General features: G+C 36.7%; 1 protein-coding gene across 1 annotated transcript; it reads right to left on the minus strand.

The window, feature by feature from the left end:
- Positions 1–3,625: 3,625 nt before the first annotated feature.
- Positions 3,626–18,365, minus strand: LOC140144421 (uncharacterized). The gene is made up of 6 exons (XM_072166228.1): positions 17,875–18,365; positions 10,626–10,950; positions 8,185–8,287; positions 5,638–5,750; positions 4,401–4,487; positions 3,626–3,908 (listed from the first exon to the last, which is right to left on the minus strand). Exons 1-6 carry the CDS (start codon positions 18,137–18,139, stop codon positions 3,809–3,811), a joined length of 993 nt encoding a protein of 330 aa, XP_072022329.1. The 5' UTR covers positions 18,140–18,365; the 3' UTR covers positions 3,626–3,808.
- Between the last annotated feature and the right edge of the window lie 434 nt (positions 18,366–18,799).

Genomic DNA, 18,799 nt, shown 5'->3' on the forward strand with positions numbered 1-18,799 from the left:
GCCTATTGTCTAGACTTAGACTACATCTTCCGGTTTGTTATGTAATACTAGGATGCCTATCCCTTTGTATCGATTCCTGTGACAACTTTTGATTGAATAGACTGCACTGCGCCATGATTACGGTGAAGGACGCCGGTTCAAATCCTTTGTTTGGAGTCAAATAATTTCACGCACAACCTCTATTGTACCTTATTGTATAGCTTTTGTTCTCGATCGATCAAGATCCCGATTGTAAAATTAACGGACACTCCACGTTCATTTAGACATCTAAACCAACCATTCAACATGTGAATGGCATTTTGATAGGCATAATAATGGACAAACATTCGAACAGTGATCATCATCATCATCATCATTTATTTATTTATTTATTTCCGTATCAAATACATACATACATAATACATTAAAATTAGTAAGTATTAACAAAATACATCAAAATCAGTAAAACAACAACAACAACTACGTTACAACAATAACAAGCCAGGTTATGGAGGAGAAGGCTGGAAGGCCAGCGAGGCGTAAATAGCCTTCCCTTATGGGAATAGAATTAAAAAAACAAAAAATAAAAAACAAAGGCAGATAAAGCAACTACGGAACAAGACAAAGGACGGTGCTCAAAAATTTTACAAACCTTAGTTTATGTTTTGGATAAAGTGCTCAAAAGAAAAGGAAAAATCTATATAGGAAAGAAATGTAATTTGAAATTAGCTTTTGCTTAAGGGCTGGGGTATGAGCGACCTTGAAGTTCCGGTATCTGGAGAGGGGAAGCAATGAGTTACCCCAAATCACAGCGGCAGGTAGTGACTGGGCCGCCGAGTGCTAATATATATTTATTTTGGAAGGTTCGTGTTTGTTTTAAATTTTGGGGCGTTTTTCCAAAATTTGATATTTTTGGTCATATTTCAAAAAAGCGACATGCCAAAGACAACTCTTTGGGCACATAGTTTGTTATTGTTATTGCAGTTCTTTTCCACATACCTACGTTAACATTCGATTGGGTGATTTACTAATATTATATATTTTATGACTGCAATTTGGCGTTTTCAATGCGTTTTACACGTATCATGAAATTAACGCAAATATCTAGTCACGCTGCTTTTAGAATTTTACCTGATCGTCGGCTTTTGCAGGCAACAGAATGCAGATTGGCTCACGATAGATGTCGTATTCCTCTATGTGGTTCACTCATTGATAAAATGAGTTTGCGTTCCTTGTAACAACACACACATTGCCGTCTGGAAACCGGGTCTGGTACTGATTTTGGGACAGCCAATAGACTTCAGCGCCGTATCAAATCTCATAAAAACCACACGACTGAAGACTATGTGTTTATGTTTCCCGCACGAAAGCTTGTGTCTACATCTATTACTATACTTCTTTGGAAACGTTGACCTTTGACCATTCTTTGTATAACGCCCTGATATGACCTTGATATGTTCGCTTGATTTTTGGGTACGTTATAGCATCCATTTCATTGAGGTGTTAGGACTTGGTCAGTAGATAATACTTGCAGGGATACAATAGTTTAACATGGTGTGTGAGCATGGTGAAAGACTCATTATTGATTAGGCGCGGACATATTAAAGGCACAGGTCCTTTGCGTGTATAGCAGAAAATTATAATAGAATGTGTGAATAGAATGTTTGGAATTTTGCAACTAAAATACTAACTGCATTCTGCATTATGTATTTATTTATTTATTTAGGCCTATGCCTATTTATTTATTTACTGACTTATTTATTTATTTTATTTATTTGGTATATTAGTTAGTAGGTCTAGTTAGTAATATTCCATGATAGGCCTACGTCGGTTTATTATTGATTGTTGATAACTTGACAACTTGATTGATTGATCGATTGATAGTCATTTCACATTATATTCCTAGTTTATAGGCCAATTTGAATAACATCGTACATTAGATAAATAGACCTATCAGTATTGATTTATTCTATTCAGCAATATCAAGGATTACTATCAAACTTCTCATAGCTGATTGTCAGTTGGCTCAGTGGTAACGCAGTAGGTTTTACAACATCGAGGTCCTGGGTTCGATTCCCACCTCTGCCTTTTTTTGCAAGGCTGAGAAAAAATGAAATTTCTGGACTGCAAACTTATTTGGCGCGCGATCTGAGCTGGTCCTTTTCTGGTGGCTGTGTCTGTTACAGGCACACTCCCTCTGCATCCAAACCAGGTTCACGCTCATTACACCTCCCTTAAATTGATTACGGAAATATTTAACTGAATTTATTGTTTTAGTTGATTTCCAGGAGAATTCCAAAGATAGGGACCACTAGTACGAACAGATGATCCGATTTTTTTTTCTTGTTTTTGGTTCAATTGAGATTGAACACGTCTTCATCTGGATTTGTCAGATGAAATGAACCATATAAAAAGGTTTGACTACAAAAACGATTCTCTTATAAATGCATCAACGCACAGTTTCCACCTCGATACACCCGAGACACAGATATTTCCAGCACAGCGCGTCTAGTCTCCACGCAGTCTGTGTTATACTACACGGTTGAGTGCATAGCATCATAAGAGCTGTGTGAGATCTAGTGGATAATAGACATAATGTGATTGGATTTGCCAAAACTTCAAGTGTTCCCTTCATCCAATTAGATTTTTTTATATCGAACGAAAGCTAACACTTCCCCCTAAAAAACAATTTTTTACATTAGGTCAACAGATAACGCAATTCAAAGTTATAGCAAAGCGAATGTGGTAAATCTGTTGAAAACTACCTATCCAAGCACATTTTTGACCAAAATGTAGGCTATAAAAGTCAAAACTTCTAGTGTTCCTTACAATATTTTTCAAATTTTATGTTATCAAATGAAAGAGCACACTTATTGGCATCATTAGAATGAGCAATGGTCAATTCTCTTTAAATTGCAAATCTTGTGCAAAAAGTTACTGATTTCGCCTGTTTTGTCATAAACAAGAGCGCTTACAAATTAATATGAAATAATGACCCATTACAACCTCTACATTCAAGTTTAAACTGCAGTTTAGGCTGAATTAGGATCAAATTTCAAGTGCAATTATGTGACAAATGCTCCGTTTTCGGGACATATTCTGTTTCGAAACTAGTGTCCGCTCCATAATTGCACCTCTAAAATCATTTGATACAAATGACTATCTCAGGAATGTTTCTTCAGCAAAAATTTTCCTGAGCTGTAAAACATATCTTCTTATTGCCCACTAATCAATACAATTATATCCTGGTTGTGAGAAAGTGCTGATTTGGTCTCAAATTAACCTGTGCTAAAGTCAAGTGCTTTCCGCCCAATTGGTTGATTTGCGTTCAAGATTCTGGTAAATCCGCCCAAATATCAGGTATTGGGCGCTTTTTGGGATCTTAAAAATTGGGCTACTTGAGAATCCTTTACCGCGGCCTGGCGAGTCAATGCGCCGCGCCTTAGCGCTGAAAAGTTTTGGCAATACTGATTGAGGCACGTTATGGATACGACCACGGCATGTTGTTCGGTGTTCGACATCACTTCTCTGTTAATGTTAATAATTGGACAAAAGTCGTAGTGACATTTTGAGACCTTCTGTTAACTGTTGTTATGTTGTACAGTCGTCCATATGAAATTTCAACATTCCTAGCTTATGCATTGTCAATATTAATCTTAGTTCATAGGCAGCATCGTGACTTCCTAATTGTTTGATATTGTCGTAGTAATGAGCTGGTATACTTCGACCATCCAAATACGTAGTAAATGGCCAGAAACCAAACACGTGGACATCCGAACATAAATCCAGGGCACAGTTTAGAAGATAAAACCCAGTTGTCGGAAGGCTTTTAAGCCCGAGCTGCTTCAAAAGGCGGAATTTTTTGGTAATGGTTCTTATTTGCTTTGACCATAGTCAAGCTTGTATCGTCGGGGGTCCGAATGGCGAACCTAGACGGAAAAAGAGAAATAAAACATTGAAACCGGTTAAAAAATAAACAAAACAAAAACAAAACTGTTGGAGGTTGGCTAAATGATTCTATAGAGGTTGTGCGTGAAATTATTGGCTCCAAACGTCCGACAAGAAACCTGAATGAATCAATCCTGAAAATTATTTTTGTAATGTTAATTCAGAATGGCGTACCCCTTAACGTATCAGTCCTCTCCTTTAGCAATAGAGAGCGTGTCTCGGTGGTTAGATTTCTCGCTTCTGGTGCATGAGGCCCTGGGTTCGATCCCCGGCATGGTCTAAAATATTTAATTGGCAACATCAATGGATTAAATTCAGACTTCCGCTCTCCCCATATGGTGTGTTTAGAGTTGGGTAATTGAATAATGAGAATTGAATTCTCCATTCAAATGCGTGTAAGAGCGCATAGACCGGGCGCATAGAAAGAGCTTAGTGTGGTTACAAACTTAGAGCATGTATTTTGTTTTTGGTACCTTTTTAATATTGATGAATTCAATGTTGTCATGTTAGTTTTCTTCCCTACATCCTCTGCGGGTCCTGCTATAGACGACAAAGTGGATCTATATTCGACCAATGAAAGTATAAACAAAAGATTATTAAATCATTATCAGCTTAAAGCTTAATTATCAGAGAAGATCAGAGAAGATCAGAGAAGATCAGAGAAGATCAGAGAAGAGAAGAGAAGATCAGAGAAGAGAAGATCAGATCAGATCAGATCAGATCAGATCAGATCAGAGAAGAGAAGAGAAGAGAAGAGAAGAGAAGAGAAGAGAAGAGAAGAGAGAGAAGAGAAGAGAAGAGAAGAGAGAGGAGAGGAGAGGAGAGGAGAGAGAGAGGAGAGGCGGGAGGAGAGGAGAGCAGAGGAGAGGAGAAGAGAAGAGAAGTATAGGAGAGCAGAGGAGAGCAGAGCAGAGGAGAGGAGAAGAGAAGAGAAGTATTGTGAAGCTAAATTGGGAAATTAGTCCAAGGGAAAAGCAGAGCGAGGCACCGGATTTGGAGTCCCAAGGGATGAGGAAATGAACGGGAACGGTAATGACTAACACGAAATGAACCAGGTGAAACAGAAATACGTTTAAGAGATGTTTACATCATCAGACAAACTGATCAAAATAACATAATGTATGCTAATATAAAGTCTTACCAGAGTGAATATAATTCACGTGCAAGACATGATGACAATATATTCACCATATGTTGACCAATCTAACTAAACCAATCCAATCCTGGTTACGTCCGTAACGGTTGAAGGGTTAACAAGGCGTGACGTTAAGCATGGACAGTAGCTCGCTCCACGGCGTTCAATTGATGCGCGGGGACAAAACCCCGTTCACTTGATGAACGGGTATCAGGGCTTAAGACACAATGATCAATATTCAATTATGCAAATGAATTATCGTCACAACCAAAGAGAAGAGAAGAGAAGAGAAGAGAAGAGAAGAAAAGAGAAGAGAAGAGAAGAGAAGAGAAGAGAAGAGAAGAGAAGAGAAGAGAAGAGAAGAGAAGAGAAGAGAAGAGACGAGACGAGACGAGACGAGACGAGACGAGACGAGAAGAGAAGAGAAGAAGAGAGGTGCGGAGAGGACAGGGGAGGCGAGGGTAGGAGAGGAGAGGGGAGGAGAGGGGATAAGGGACGGAAGACGAAAGGGGAAATTAGCAAAGCAATAGGAAAACAACCATTTTGTAATATACATGTAGTTGATATATACATACCTAAACACAAAGTCATTTTCATCGATCAGTGTACCACATTTTAATCCTAATAGCACCCTGCTACTGCCGACAACACTGCATGATTTGTAGGGTGCCTTTGGAAGTAAGCTTTCCTGTTAAGTAGGTATGTAAACGTTGTTAAGTATTTAGGAGTTGTAGTTTTATGCTCTTAACAATGGCAGAATACAGATAGCATTGCGCTCTTAGAAAAAAGGTTCCAAGTAAACCTACTTTACTGTGTGTTGAACCTTTAATAGTTTTACAAAGACATGAAAGAACTGTGTTCTGCAAAGGCCAAAATGTACCATTCGAGAAATGAAAGGTTCTGTAAAGGTCAAAAGAACCTTTTGAGGTTGTTGCAATTTCCTAGAACCCTAACAGTCCTACATGTATATGTACAGGACATTATGTGGTGTGAACAAGCAAAATATTCAATTTATAGTTCCTTATAGAATTGTAAACAGCTACATTTTGCAAAAAAGTTCATCGAATTTGGACAACCAGTTCCAAAGATATGAGCAGTTTTAAGTTTCCAAAACAATAGGAAACAAAAGGAAATACTTCTTTGGCAATATTTCTGACTTCCGACTGATTTTGATCACATTACATACATGACATATGCACACATATAAGTATTGCAACATTGCTGAAAAGAAGAATTCCGACAGGGGAATTCCGCGAACTATAAGTTGAACATTGATCCAATATCCTAGCAAACACGAAACGTTTTTGACAATATTCTCAAAAGGTTATTAGAAAAGGTTGCCAGAAAAACTTTTAAATGTTGGGTTATGTAAAGGGTATATGGGGTATACAACTTTTTCATAACATTAAAAAACTGCAAAAACAAACACATTTTCCCGAAAACTTACTGCAAACTCTTTTAACAGAATGTTATATACATGTTGACGAAACATTTGACATAAAATGTTTGCAAAAACATTTTACAATAACATTTTGGCAACATTTTAAGTGCGTTTCATACAAATTATTTTAAAATGTTTTCATGACCTTTCAATGTTATTAAAATGTTTTTACCAAAATCAAATCCCAAAATATAACCTGTTTAAAACATTTGTATTTGAGCATAGACTCTTCAGAGTCTATGATTTGAGATCCTTTCGATTTCACATGACACACTAAATGGAAATAGAAATCAGTAAGATTAGGCTATTTGATTACGGATGGAATGTATCACTTGTGGTGCATGGTGCCATCATGCGCATATTCCAGTGCTTACAATGGCGGAAAGGCGGGAATCCGTTTGAATACAGAGACGAAGAAACTTTAGACCACAAAATGTCCCGATGCTAAATGGTAATTAATTGCTTTCCATGTATCAGGAAGATGGTGATGGTAAAAATGATTCATGGATGTATCGGGTGGAAGAAGTTACCAGCCTTAGAAGACAAAAATCCCTTCAAAGTCTGGGGAACTCGTAAGAAAGAAAGGTCACATGTCTAACCAATAAGACACCGTGTGACCTTGAATGATTCAATCCGATGCCAAATGGTTTAATTGCTTTTAAGGTATCAAGATGATGGTGATGGGAAAATGATTCATGGATGTATCTGATGGAAGAAGTTACTAGCCTTATAGAAGACAAAGGTCCTTCAAAGTCTGGAGAACTCAGAAGAAAGAACACATGTCTAACCAATAAGGAACCAGGTGACCTTGAATAATTCAACCACACCAAAAACATTGCCTTGTATATTGTTCATTACGGGTTTGAATACCATTCGATCCTTTATCGAGTTACCATGTGACCTAGCTTGACCTTATTATTGTAATTATTGAAATTCCCGCCAACATGTGCAGGGCGTCGGCTATCTTTGACAGTCATTTTCTTTCAATCACCACTTCCCGTACCATTTTCCTGATACCAATGAGAATTCCCATCTTCTCTGCTTTCAGAAACCAATTAAACCATTTGGTGTCCATTCGAAAGGCATCTGGATATTTTGTGGACAAAAGTTTCTTCGTTTCTGCATCAAAACAGATTTCCGTTTTTCCGCCATTGTAAGCACTAGAATATGAGCATGATGGCACCACAAATGATACATTCCATCCGAACCTGCAACTCCCCATTTCCAGCCTACAGTCAGTCTACTCTGAAGTACAAAGTAGCGACGCGGACGCACACATTGTGCCGACTTTAAACGCACGCATACATGCAGCAGAGACGCATAACTGCGCACTGTTTACGCGCTGTATACGCGCGCGTTGTCACTTTGTACTTCAGAGTGGACAAACTGTAATCTTACTTATTTCGAAAAAAAAGAACATGTCCATCTAGTACGTTATGTGAAATCGACACGATATTGGATCGATGTTCAACTGCAGTTTGCGGAATTCTTCTTTTTTCAATACTTGCAATACTTTTGCATAGTGTGTGTAGACCCCCCCCCCCATTTTTTTCGAAAAAGAGAATAGGAAATAAACATGTCTTTTCCCACAAAAATCAGATTACGCAGATTACATAATATTGAAATCAGTCAAATAGTGCTGTATTGTCTGAAATAGGGAGTATTCCCTCAGTTGAGTTACCTTAGGAATATTTATGGTTCCATATATGCGCTTGCCTTTGTTTCGTTGTGTTAACATGGTATCATCGTAAGCGTTCATTCTTGTTACATTTTCATAAATGAATCTATGGATAAAAAAAGAGGAAGATTACTTTATTGTCAAAATATGAATGATTTTATTGCTAAAAGGTATTATCAAAGACAGAAATATTTTTCTATCATTGGACTAACACGTCATCTATATGGTATTTCACAATATAACAGTAATAGAAGGAAAAATGCAAATGTTCGTTCGTCGGATGTTTGACGAAGTGACCAGCTCTAATGACGTCACTATGTTAACAACGTAGCGGTATTAACAATAAATTAGGTAATACCAAATGGAGGTATATCCAAAAAGTATGCAAATTAGAAGGTTCAACAAATCAGAATACGATCCTGGAATCCAAAATTATGCAAATGAGTTGAGGGAGGTTGCGTGAACATGTGCAGTGCATGGATCGTCTGAGGTTTGGAGAATATTGCAAGCTGGTATTGCTAAAAGTGGTAATACTTCATTGTTCTTGCTCTTGCATTAGTTGTAATATGATACAGGTATGCTTTACTAATCATTTAGTAATAAACAATAATCGGAGACATTTTTAGGCAATAATTACTATTATACTGGTTAACAAAGTTCTTTGTATCTGATCCAGAATGTTCACTTACTTGTGTACGTTTCAACAACAGCTGTTGTCTTTATCAACACTTGATGGGTAGTGACTGCTATTGGCAACCGACGCTAGAAGTAGTTCCAGCGTTGATCTTGGAGTTGCCAGTCTGTTTTCCTTCAAGGGATTTTCTTGATCCCTGAGTCAGGAACTCATCAAAATGTGAGAGAGTTGGTACTGTCCTTCATCTCTGTTCATGGTGGTGCCCTCCGCTTTCTTATTTCTATAGCCTCCTTTATCCAGCGAGTGTATCTATTTTGCTCTGTGCCGATGACCTCAGCTTCCCCATCCTATGACGTGATTCTTGTCGACGACATGATCAGTAATGGCCGACTTGTGTGTTGTTGTTAACGATTCCTTTCTCCCTGCTCTGGTGGTTACCGTTTTACTCACTTTCTCCGCCTCGCTTTTATGTTCTTCAAGTCTTGTGCCAAACTTTCTGCCAGTTTCCCCTATGTAAGGCAATTCGCAGTTCATACAGGGAATCTTATATACTGCATCAGTGGTGTTATTTGGATCGCGTTTGTCTTTTGGGTGTACCAGTTGTTTTCTGAGAGTGTTGTGCGGCTTCATCGCAGTAGAAATGTTGTAATTTTTCATAACTCTAGATACTCTTTCTGTGACACCCTTTACATAAGGAAGTACAACCATGCCTTTGCTCCTGGTTTTATCATCAGTCTTTTTGCTCACTTTCTTGGGCTTGACGCTTTGTATCTGATCTTTGACCTTTTTAAAGGACCAGTCAGGATAGCCGCATGTTCTGAGGGCTTCTTGCACTTTCTTCTCTTCTTCCACTTTATCCTCCTCCTCTGTCACAACGCTGTCTTTCCTGTTATACAAAGTGCGTATCACACCAAGCTTTTGATGCAGAGGGTGATGGGACTGATAGTTGAGGTACTGGTCTGTATGAGTTGGCTTACGGTAGACCAGTAGCTTTACGGTGCCGTCTTCTTTTTCACAATCAAAGTATCCAGAAATGGAAGGCTGCCTTGAGATTCTTGCTCAAAGGTGAATTTTATTGAACCCGACTTGTCCACTTGGTTGATATGATCGGTAAGACGCTGGACACTGTCTTTGTTTATAACTTCCAACACGTCATCCACATAACGCAACCATAGCTTCGGTCTACAGTCTAGAGGTGCCGTAGCAATTGCCTGCTGTTCCAGAGCCTCCATGAATATATTGGCTGCAATCGGGGATACAGGGCTGCCCATCGCAGTACCAAAAAGCTGGCGGTAAATCTTACTTCTAAAGGTAAAATATGTGGTAGTTAGTATGAACTCAAGAAGTTCTACCACATCCTTATTGGTTAGCTTAAACCCTGTCTCTCTGTTGTAAACACGCAATATGTTTTCATTCTCAAGTCTACGTTGAACAATGTCTAATACTTGGTCTATAGGGGTGTTGGTGAACTTCTAGCGTCGGTTGCCAATAGCAGTCACTACCCATCAAGTGTTGATAAAGACAATAGCTGTTGTTGAAACGTACACAAGTAAGTGAACATTCTGGATCAGATACAAAGAACTTTGTTAACCAGTTTACTATACCGATCCTGATGAATCTGTTCAATCAAATTACTATTATAGTTTTAAGAAAGAAAGAACAGTTTACCAACCAAAAGTGTTACAATTAAACAAGACAACGCAAATCCCGACCGGCACACAACCCAACTTGAAAAAAAGCAAGGGAATGTGCCAGCATGGGATTCGAATCCACGACCTTCAGATCACTAGGAAGGATATTATAGGTTTACCTGAACAGTTTCGCATTGTAAGTATCATGCCTCCACGGCGTAGCAAGTATACTGGATACATTTGAGAAGAAGTTACTATGGTGGCCCGATGTATCAGCTAATTTTCTAGTGTTTCGATACAGAGTTCTCATCAAATCTATTCCTAACTTGCGCGTAATCGGCTTTGGTTTGCGAGTTGTAACTTGTAGCATTGTATCATTGGCCACAGAATTGTTCTTTAGTTGCCATGGGAACTGCGCCGGTGGGATTTCCAGTACATTGGCCACAGAATTGTTCTTTGGTTGCCATGGCAACTGTGCTGCTGGGATTCTGGAAACATGATGAACTATCATAATGATAATTTAAAAAAAGTAAAAAGAAAGAAAAGACAATTCGTTATTGTTTGTATGAAAAAGACAATTCGTTATTTCGGGCATTTCGTGTTCCACAGCCTCATATCCTAGTTTTCTCAAAAAAAGTTGAGATTTTTATACCACTGGAAACCTCGATCTGGCTACATATGTTTATGTACAAAATGTATCTTGCAGATTAATTCGTATAGTATACAAATATATACTGCCATGAGAGGTTCTGGTTAAAACTATGGGCCCGAGGTGAGATCAATAGTACTATTTTCCTGAGGGCGCAGCCCCGAAGGAAAATAGTATTAATTGATCTCAACGAGGGACCATAGTTTTAACCAGAACTTCGAATAAAGGCAGTATATATTTGTTTTATATACTTCATTAATATGTTCTTTGTTCATTGATTGGTTAAAAGAAAATTTGACGTTTTGACTCTCCAGCTTCTATCCTGAGTGAACAGCACGACCAATTTAAGTACAAACTATATTTTGCCCTTCAAAAAAATCGAATAGGCTAAAATCGGGCTAACCAATTACAGCAGCGCGAAATCACGCTATGGCAGTTTCGCGTGCGTGAACTGTTCTGTCGCATCGAATGCGCGCACGCGGAAGGCATGGTCAAAAGTACTATTTACGGCTTGGAGGTACTATTTACGGCTCATCCGGCACATTGAAAATACTATTTACGGCTTAGGGGTACTATTTACGGATAGGAGCACTGATGGTAGAACTATTTTTGGTCATGTGATCCACTTTTAACCAATCAACGAACAATAATATATTAATGAAGTATATAACAAAAAATATAGTCAAATTTGAATTACGTTACCAGAACGGAATTACAACAGTGGCGTAAGGAGCCGTGTAATAGTATACAAATATTAACTGTCTATGAGTGTGATGGTCGAAATATAATCACGAGGTGAAAAATGGATTGTTCCATTTCACGAGCCGGAACGGCGAGTGGAATGGAACATACATCTTTCACCGAGTGATTATATTTCGACCGTGACACGAATTTAAGACAGTTAATATTTGTTTTATATCACTCATGCATAAATTCTATTACTAAAATACTATTTAAGGTAGGAAATACATTTTCACCAACATAACACCATGTTTTGCCGTGATATACTTCCCATTTTGGGGTCCACCCCATAACTAAATCGGCGAGTCCAAGAGTCAGCGCACGGCTTGGCGCAGGCGCACTACGGCAGAGAACATGATGGTAAAGACCACTATCACACGGAGAGGGTGATAGTAAAAAATGATAAATGGTAATCAACCAATGAACTGTCTAGAATTTATGTATGAGTGATATAATACGCATAATCATGCATAACTCGCAAACGCAAAATCGGAATCAACTGAAATTTTGTGAATAAGCTTTTTTCATGGATATCTATTGACAAATGTCATAAAAAAGAGGATGTTAGGATCACGAAAAATGTTTGCCCAAGATATTTTACAATAACGTTTTGAAAACATAATCATGATCATTATATAACCCGACATTTAAATGTTATTGAAACATTTTTGTGTTTGCTGGGTATATGCCCACCTGGAATTACAAATCTGAATTTAATATTATTTGATCCTTTTTGGACAACACATTTTGCATTTCTGTATATTTCTATACTAATAAAATAATAAGCGGTCTCTATCTGTCTATCTATCTATCTATCTATCTGTCTGTCTGTCTGTCCGGCTATGCGTTTCGCCGCACTTCAACGCATCGTGCTGAAATTTGGGGTATAGATAGGTATTGGGAAAAGCATGTTGGCCATGTGGTTTTGAAGGTCATCAGAGGTCAAGGTCAAAGGTCAAATTTTCAAACTTTGTCCGATCGGGCCCAAACTTGGCAGGTGGAATCCTTGATAGGAGGGGAATATAATGTGCGAAATAAAATTGAGGTCAACCGAGGTCAAAGGTCATTACGGAGGTGTCAAATTTCAAACTTTGCCCGATCGGGCTCAAACTTGGTGGGTCGAAACCTTCGTAGGAGGGGAGCATGAAAAACATTATATGGAGGTCATCCGAGGTCAAAGGTCAAAGGTCATGGATTTCAAACTTTGTCCTATCGGGCTCAAACTTGGTGGGTGGAATCCTTGATATGAGGGGAATATATGCGCAAAACAAAATTGAGGTCAACCGAGGTCAAAGGTCATGTAGGGGCTAAATTTAAACTTTGCCCTATTGGGCTTCAACTTGATATGTGGTATCCTTCGTATGAGGGGAGCATGAAAAAAAGTACACCGAGGTCAAAGGTCATCTGGGGTCAAACAGTATCGCTATCATGCCAGTGCTGTCACAGCAGCAGGTGCACTAGTTTTATATAAAGGAACAACATCGAGTACAAAAATTAATACAAAATCAATTTGTTTCATTTACACATCCCTGATTTTTGGCAAACTCATGTTCTACAAAGACAAGCGGTTGAATCGTAAATATGATTTTAAAAATGTAATTACTCAAGAAAATGAATGTTTAAATTGTACACAATTCGAATATGAATGATATTGTAAGAAAATATGCAAATTTAGGGCGTGTTACCCATTTTACTCAACCTTTGGCTTTTAAAATGGCAAAATGTTATTGCAAAATATTTGAGAGCTTTTGGTAAAAAATGTGGTATCAAATTGGAGCAAACCAATCAAATTATCATAACATGACCTAGTTTAGGTTTATGACGGTACCGTCGGATTTTGTGTTGTGTTTATTCGTGTGTTTGCCGGCACTGAACGCTGACGTTTTTATGAAACGTTACATTCCAACTGTGGACCTAGCAAACACCAAAACGTTTCAATGTCGGGTTATCGTATAAAACATTTTCACAACATCAAAAACATTTTTAAAACGTAGGCCTACTGCAAAATATTCTGCCATAGTGTTATTCAAGTTTTGACAAAATACTTGGCAAAAAATGTTAGCAAAAATATTTTGCAATAACATTTTGCCATTTTAAAAATGTTGTTATAGTGTTTTCATACAACGCATTTTAAAAACGTTTTCGTGGAGATTATGGGGATTATTGTTTACCAGTATTGCTAGAATAAAGCAGTATGCTGACTCCGAGTATTATACGTACAATATTGTATGTAACATATCTACGTTATTTAATCTATTGCCATTCTATTTCCAGTAATGTTTCAAAGTTCTAACGAATGTTTCATGACGTAAAATCGATAATATGTCACGTATAATATCTGGTAGAAATATGTTATCGATTTTACGTCATCAAACATTCGTTAGAACTTAAACATTACTGGAAATAGAATGGCAATAGATTAAATAACGTAGATATGTTACATACAATATTGTACGTCTAATAAAAATGTCTGCATACTGCTTAAGGGATCTAAAATGAGCGTTTATTGCGTTTCGACAGTATTTTTTGTGGGACATGAGAGCACCTCAGACCTATCGAATTGCATTCTGAATACGAAGCATGTCTTTCTGATATCAAATAATTTTCAATTTTGAAAATCACAATATAATACAAATTTTATGACAAATTATAAAAATTTGATATTTCTCAAATTTTTATATATAACAGTCCTCGAAGTAAATTATATAAATCTAATGATATATTCTTAAAGTGTATGTAGCAGGAAGGAAAAGCCGACGGTCAATTGAAAATTTTGACATTTCATATTGAAGATATGGATTTTTATCCCAAAAAGACCTTATTTTTTTTGGTGTTTTGGGAAAAAAATCCATATTTTCAATATGACAGGTCAAAATGTTCAATTGATCGTCTCCTTTTCCTCCCAACTACATATACTTTAAGTATAAATTATCAGATTTATAAAGTTTACTTCAAGTACTGTTAAATATCAAAAATATCAATTTTTAATGATTTGCCATAAAATGTGTATTAAATTGCGAATTTCAAAAATCAAAATTATTTGATATCAGAATGACATTCTTCGTATTCAGAATGCAATTCGATATGTCTGATGTGCTCTAATGTCCCAAAATAAATACTGCCCAAACGTTCATACCCCAGCCCTTAAGATTGCATTACTCTTGCTATATTCCATCGTGACCTTTGTTCATTGATTATTATTTGCATGGGCGCAGAAAATAAGGTTGAGCTATTCCTGTTGAAATCCATTATAGGCCTACACCCCCTATGGAAGACATGACCTTAATCTTCAACACAAGGGGTGTAGATTTCACCTGGAGTCACCCATTTATAGGTAACCCCATTGAAATTCACACTCGAAGATTAAAGTCAATTCTTCCATAGGGGGTGTATGGATTTCAACTGAAATAGCCCAATATGTCAATTGATTGGCTGACCATTGACCGTCAATTTAAAATACATAAATTTTAAGCCCTTGACGACATTATGGATTTAATAAAACATTCTGATGCATGATATGATATTCTTACAATCGGAGATATCACCGTGAACTCAAAATCAATCGACTTTTGAATCGAGGGCTTCGAGACGATATAACTTACATCTCCCAATAATACTGTACGCTTGTATTTTTAATTAAAAGTTTAATAATGATATAAATAACAAAACGGTGGATAGACCAACAACAACATCAACATAATTTATCAACATCATCACAACAACAATAACAACAACAAGAGAAACATTTAACTTTGTTACGGAACTTTTAACTCCGATACTGCAGAAACTTAAACTTTATTTGAAAAACTTTTGCTTAATTGATATACTTCTAAGTAATATCCACTGATCTTTTCAGGAAACCTTTGGTGCACATTAATTATTGCAACACTAAAGTTCTATATACTACGTCTAAAATATCTAACATTAACACGACCAACCTGTACCAGGTATGTCCACGTATCACAATCTTCCAAATACATTAATTATTAATGACTATTTCAATGAAATATCTGATCCAGCTTTTAGAAGCGATACATCGATCACAAAAGACTGCAATCGAATAAATTGACTAAAGCTAATGCTACATCATAATGAATGCACACCACGTTTATATCGTCACCCGATAATAATTGCGTAACTATTTTTTCCATCCAAATGGTATTTTTGGTAAGTGAACTCCTTAACTGCATGCTTACGAATCTACCCGAGTCATTGAACATCCAGGTTCCATTTATTCAAAATGGTGACATAATAATAATAATTCTAACATTGTGTTAATTAGTTTTGGTGTGTAATCGAATTTTTCAATATCAATTACCTTAAAATGTGAGTTATGCAATAAATATTAATATTCGGATGACAAAATGGCACCTGATATAGTGAATGAGTAAGTATTGATGTGCACGATTTATTTTAAACATGAGAGAAAGAAATATGGAAAATGAGAGAATTCAAACTGAATGAGAACTTACAAAAGATATTATTACACACAACTTAAAAGGTATAAAGAGAAATGTTAAGTAGCGATTTAAATAAAGAAATTAAGAAAGAAAGAATATAAACCTTCCAGAATTTGATGGTAAACTTGTTGTCGTTATATAATCCATGCAATCTATAGCTATTTTTATCTCAACTTTAAGGGGGTACTACACCCCTGTGGTAAATTTGTGACTATTTTTGCAGTTTTCTTAAAAAATAATAACATACTGGTAACAAAACTTATGTATATTATTGGGGCAAGGAATCCAATTACTACACTGAAATTTCAGTGATTCAAGACAAGCGGTTCAGTATATATGATCGGAAATGAGGTACATCCTAGCGGTACCTCTTTTCTTATCATTAATAACGTACCACTTGTCTTGGGTCAATGAAATTCCAGTGTAGTAATTGGATTCCTTGCCCCTATAATATACATAACTTTTGTTACCACTGTGTTATTAGTTTTTGAGAAAAATGCAAAAATAGTCACACATTTATCGAGGGGTGTAGTACCCCCTTAACCTGTTAAATTGCAACAAAATTTTCTTCACTTTAAAGCATTTCCCCATAAACTAAAAAACAAAAACCCGTACACTGCAAAAACTTGAAGTTAAAAGTAACACCGGTTGGGGTTATTAGAGGACCGCACCCACGGGTGTTATTTTTAACACTTCTGGGTATTATTTTTACACTCTTGGTGTCATTTTTGACACCTGGAAGGTATAACTATAACGCCAAAAGTATTAAAAACACACAGCTGGGTGCGGTCCTCTATTGTCTCCAACCGATGTTACTTGTTACACCCGTGTTTTTGCAGTGTAGTGGAAAGAAGTCTAGGCTAAAACCAAAATGTCCGATTATGCAGAAAGTCAAATTTCAAGTTGGTCAAGTCTGGTTATAAATCAAAATAAGAATAGTTTGCATTATCTTGGATAATTTGTTATATAGGAAGCAAAAAAAAAATGGATCAAGGTCAATCATGTCAATATAGGATTCAGTAATCGGCTTAATTTACCTGAGATATGGTCAACTATTAGTTGATTAAAATGGTTTTGCAAGGGGAACAATTTGAGACCATTTTGATCAAAACGTACAATTTTTTACCCCTGTGGATGCAAAAATTCACGTTTTGAACTTTTTGCCTATTACTCGAGAACTTTACATTGGAGATAAGTATTAGTCGAACTATACTTTTTTCTGATTCATTATGATGAGATGACTACAAGTTAAGTGTAGTCATAGTAGTTTTTAGTTAGATCTGACCAACTTTGAAATTTGACCCCTGCATCATCGGCCATTTTTGTTTTATGCAAATTACTCCCCTTTCCCATGTGGATTGTTTGAAACTTTTAGCATGTCGTTCTAGGGACCTCGTAGAAATGTTTTGTAGCGAGAAAAAAATGTTACAATTGGCATGTTAGTGTGAAGTGACATCGTTTTAAACACAATATAACATGCCATAAAGTTCCCTCGATATCTTAATTTCATTAGAGCACAGGCACAAATATTTTGTTATCGTGCATCTTTAAATAATTGGCCTCTTTAATAATACTTACATTTCACTGTTTCAAGCGTCTTAATATCAGTTGCATTAAATATTTTTTCGGCTGCTATTATATCTGCTGCTATTTTGGAGATATCCTCGTTTAATATTTCCCTATTGCTTCTCGTATCCAACGGGTTACTGTCTGTTATCCATAGTGATCTCAAACTTGTCCACAAAGATATCACGCATACCAAACATGTCAGTAATAATAGCAGTGAGTATCGTTTTCGCGTTTTCCTCATATTTTCGTGTCGACTTTTAACTAAATATGTCATTTAAAGAACATACAAATAAGTGTTTAATTCCGCTATGTTCCACTTTATTTTGGACAAACCGTTGCTTCAGTAAGATTCGGTTGATCTGACTATAACACCAGTCCTATCCGTGGTACTATCTTGTTACTTGTACTTTTAATATGAAACTCAAGGCATTAATCGATATCTTATACTACGCGGTCCGATACCGTCAACCTTGCCAAAAGTCCACGAATCCGAGATCAATAAAATATTGAAACATAATACTATGTACTATTTTAAATATTCCATATTATTGATAAGGCCTACTACATGTACATCAATAATTAAAACGGATATCATTTTCTAGATTTTTCTTTCCCTCAAGTTGGCCCATGGAGTTGGCCAAGAAGAACAAGCCTCTTGGACCCATTGATATACCAAAAGTCCAAATTTTCGGCCAAATTTAACCCAAATTGTCTTAGTTTTTACAAATTTTCCCAAAATTTGACGACAATTTTGGCTACATTAAGGAAAATTTGGGCTATTTTCCGAAAAAATTGAGAAAATTTTGAAAAAAGGACCCATTCATATACCAAAATAGGCTTAGAAAAGGGGGTCATTGATATACCAAAAGGCTAAAAATGCTACCCATATTTGTGGCACGTCCCCGTATGGTCATTTGTACTGAGTACCCCCCCC

The sequence above is a fragment of the Amphiura filiformis genome, unplaced genomic scaffold, assembly GCF_039555335.1.
Source record: "Amphiura filiformis unplaced genomic scaffold, Afil_fr2py scaffold_54, whole genome shotgun sequence".
Classification (NCBI taxonomy): domain Eukaryota; kingdom Metazoa; phylum Echinodermata; class Ophiuroidea; order Amphilepidida; family Amphiuridae; genus Amphiura; species Amphiura filiformis.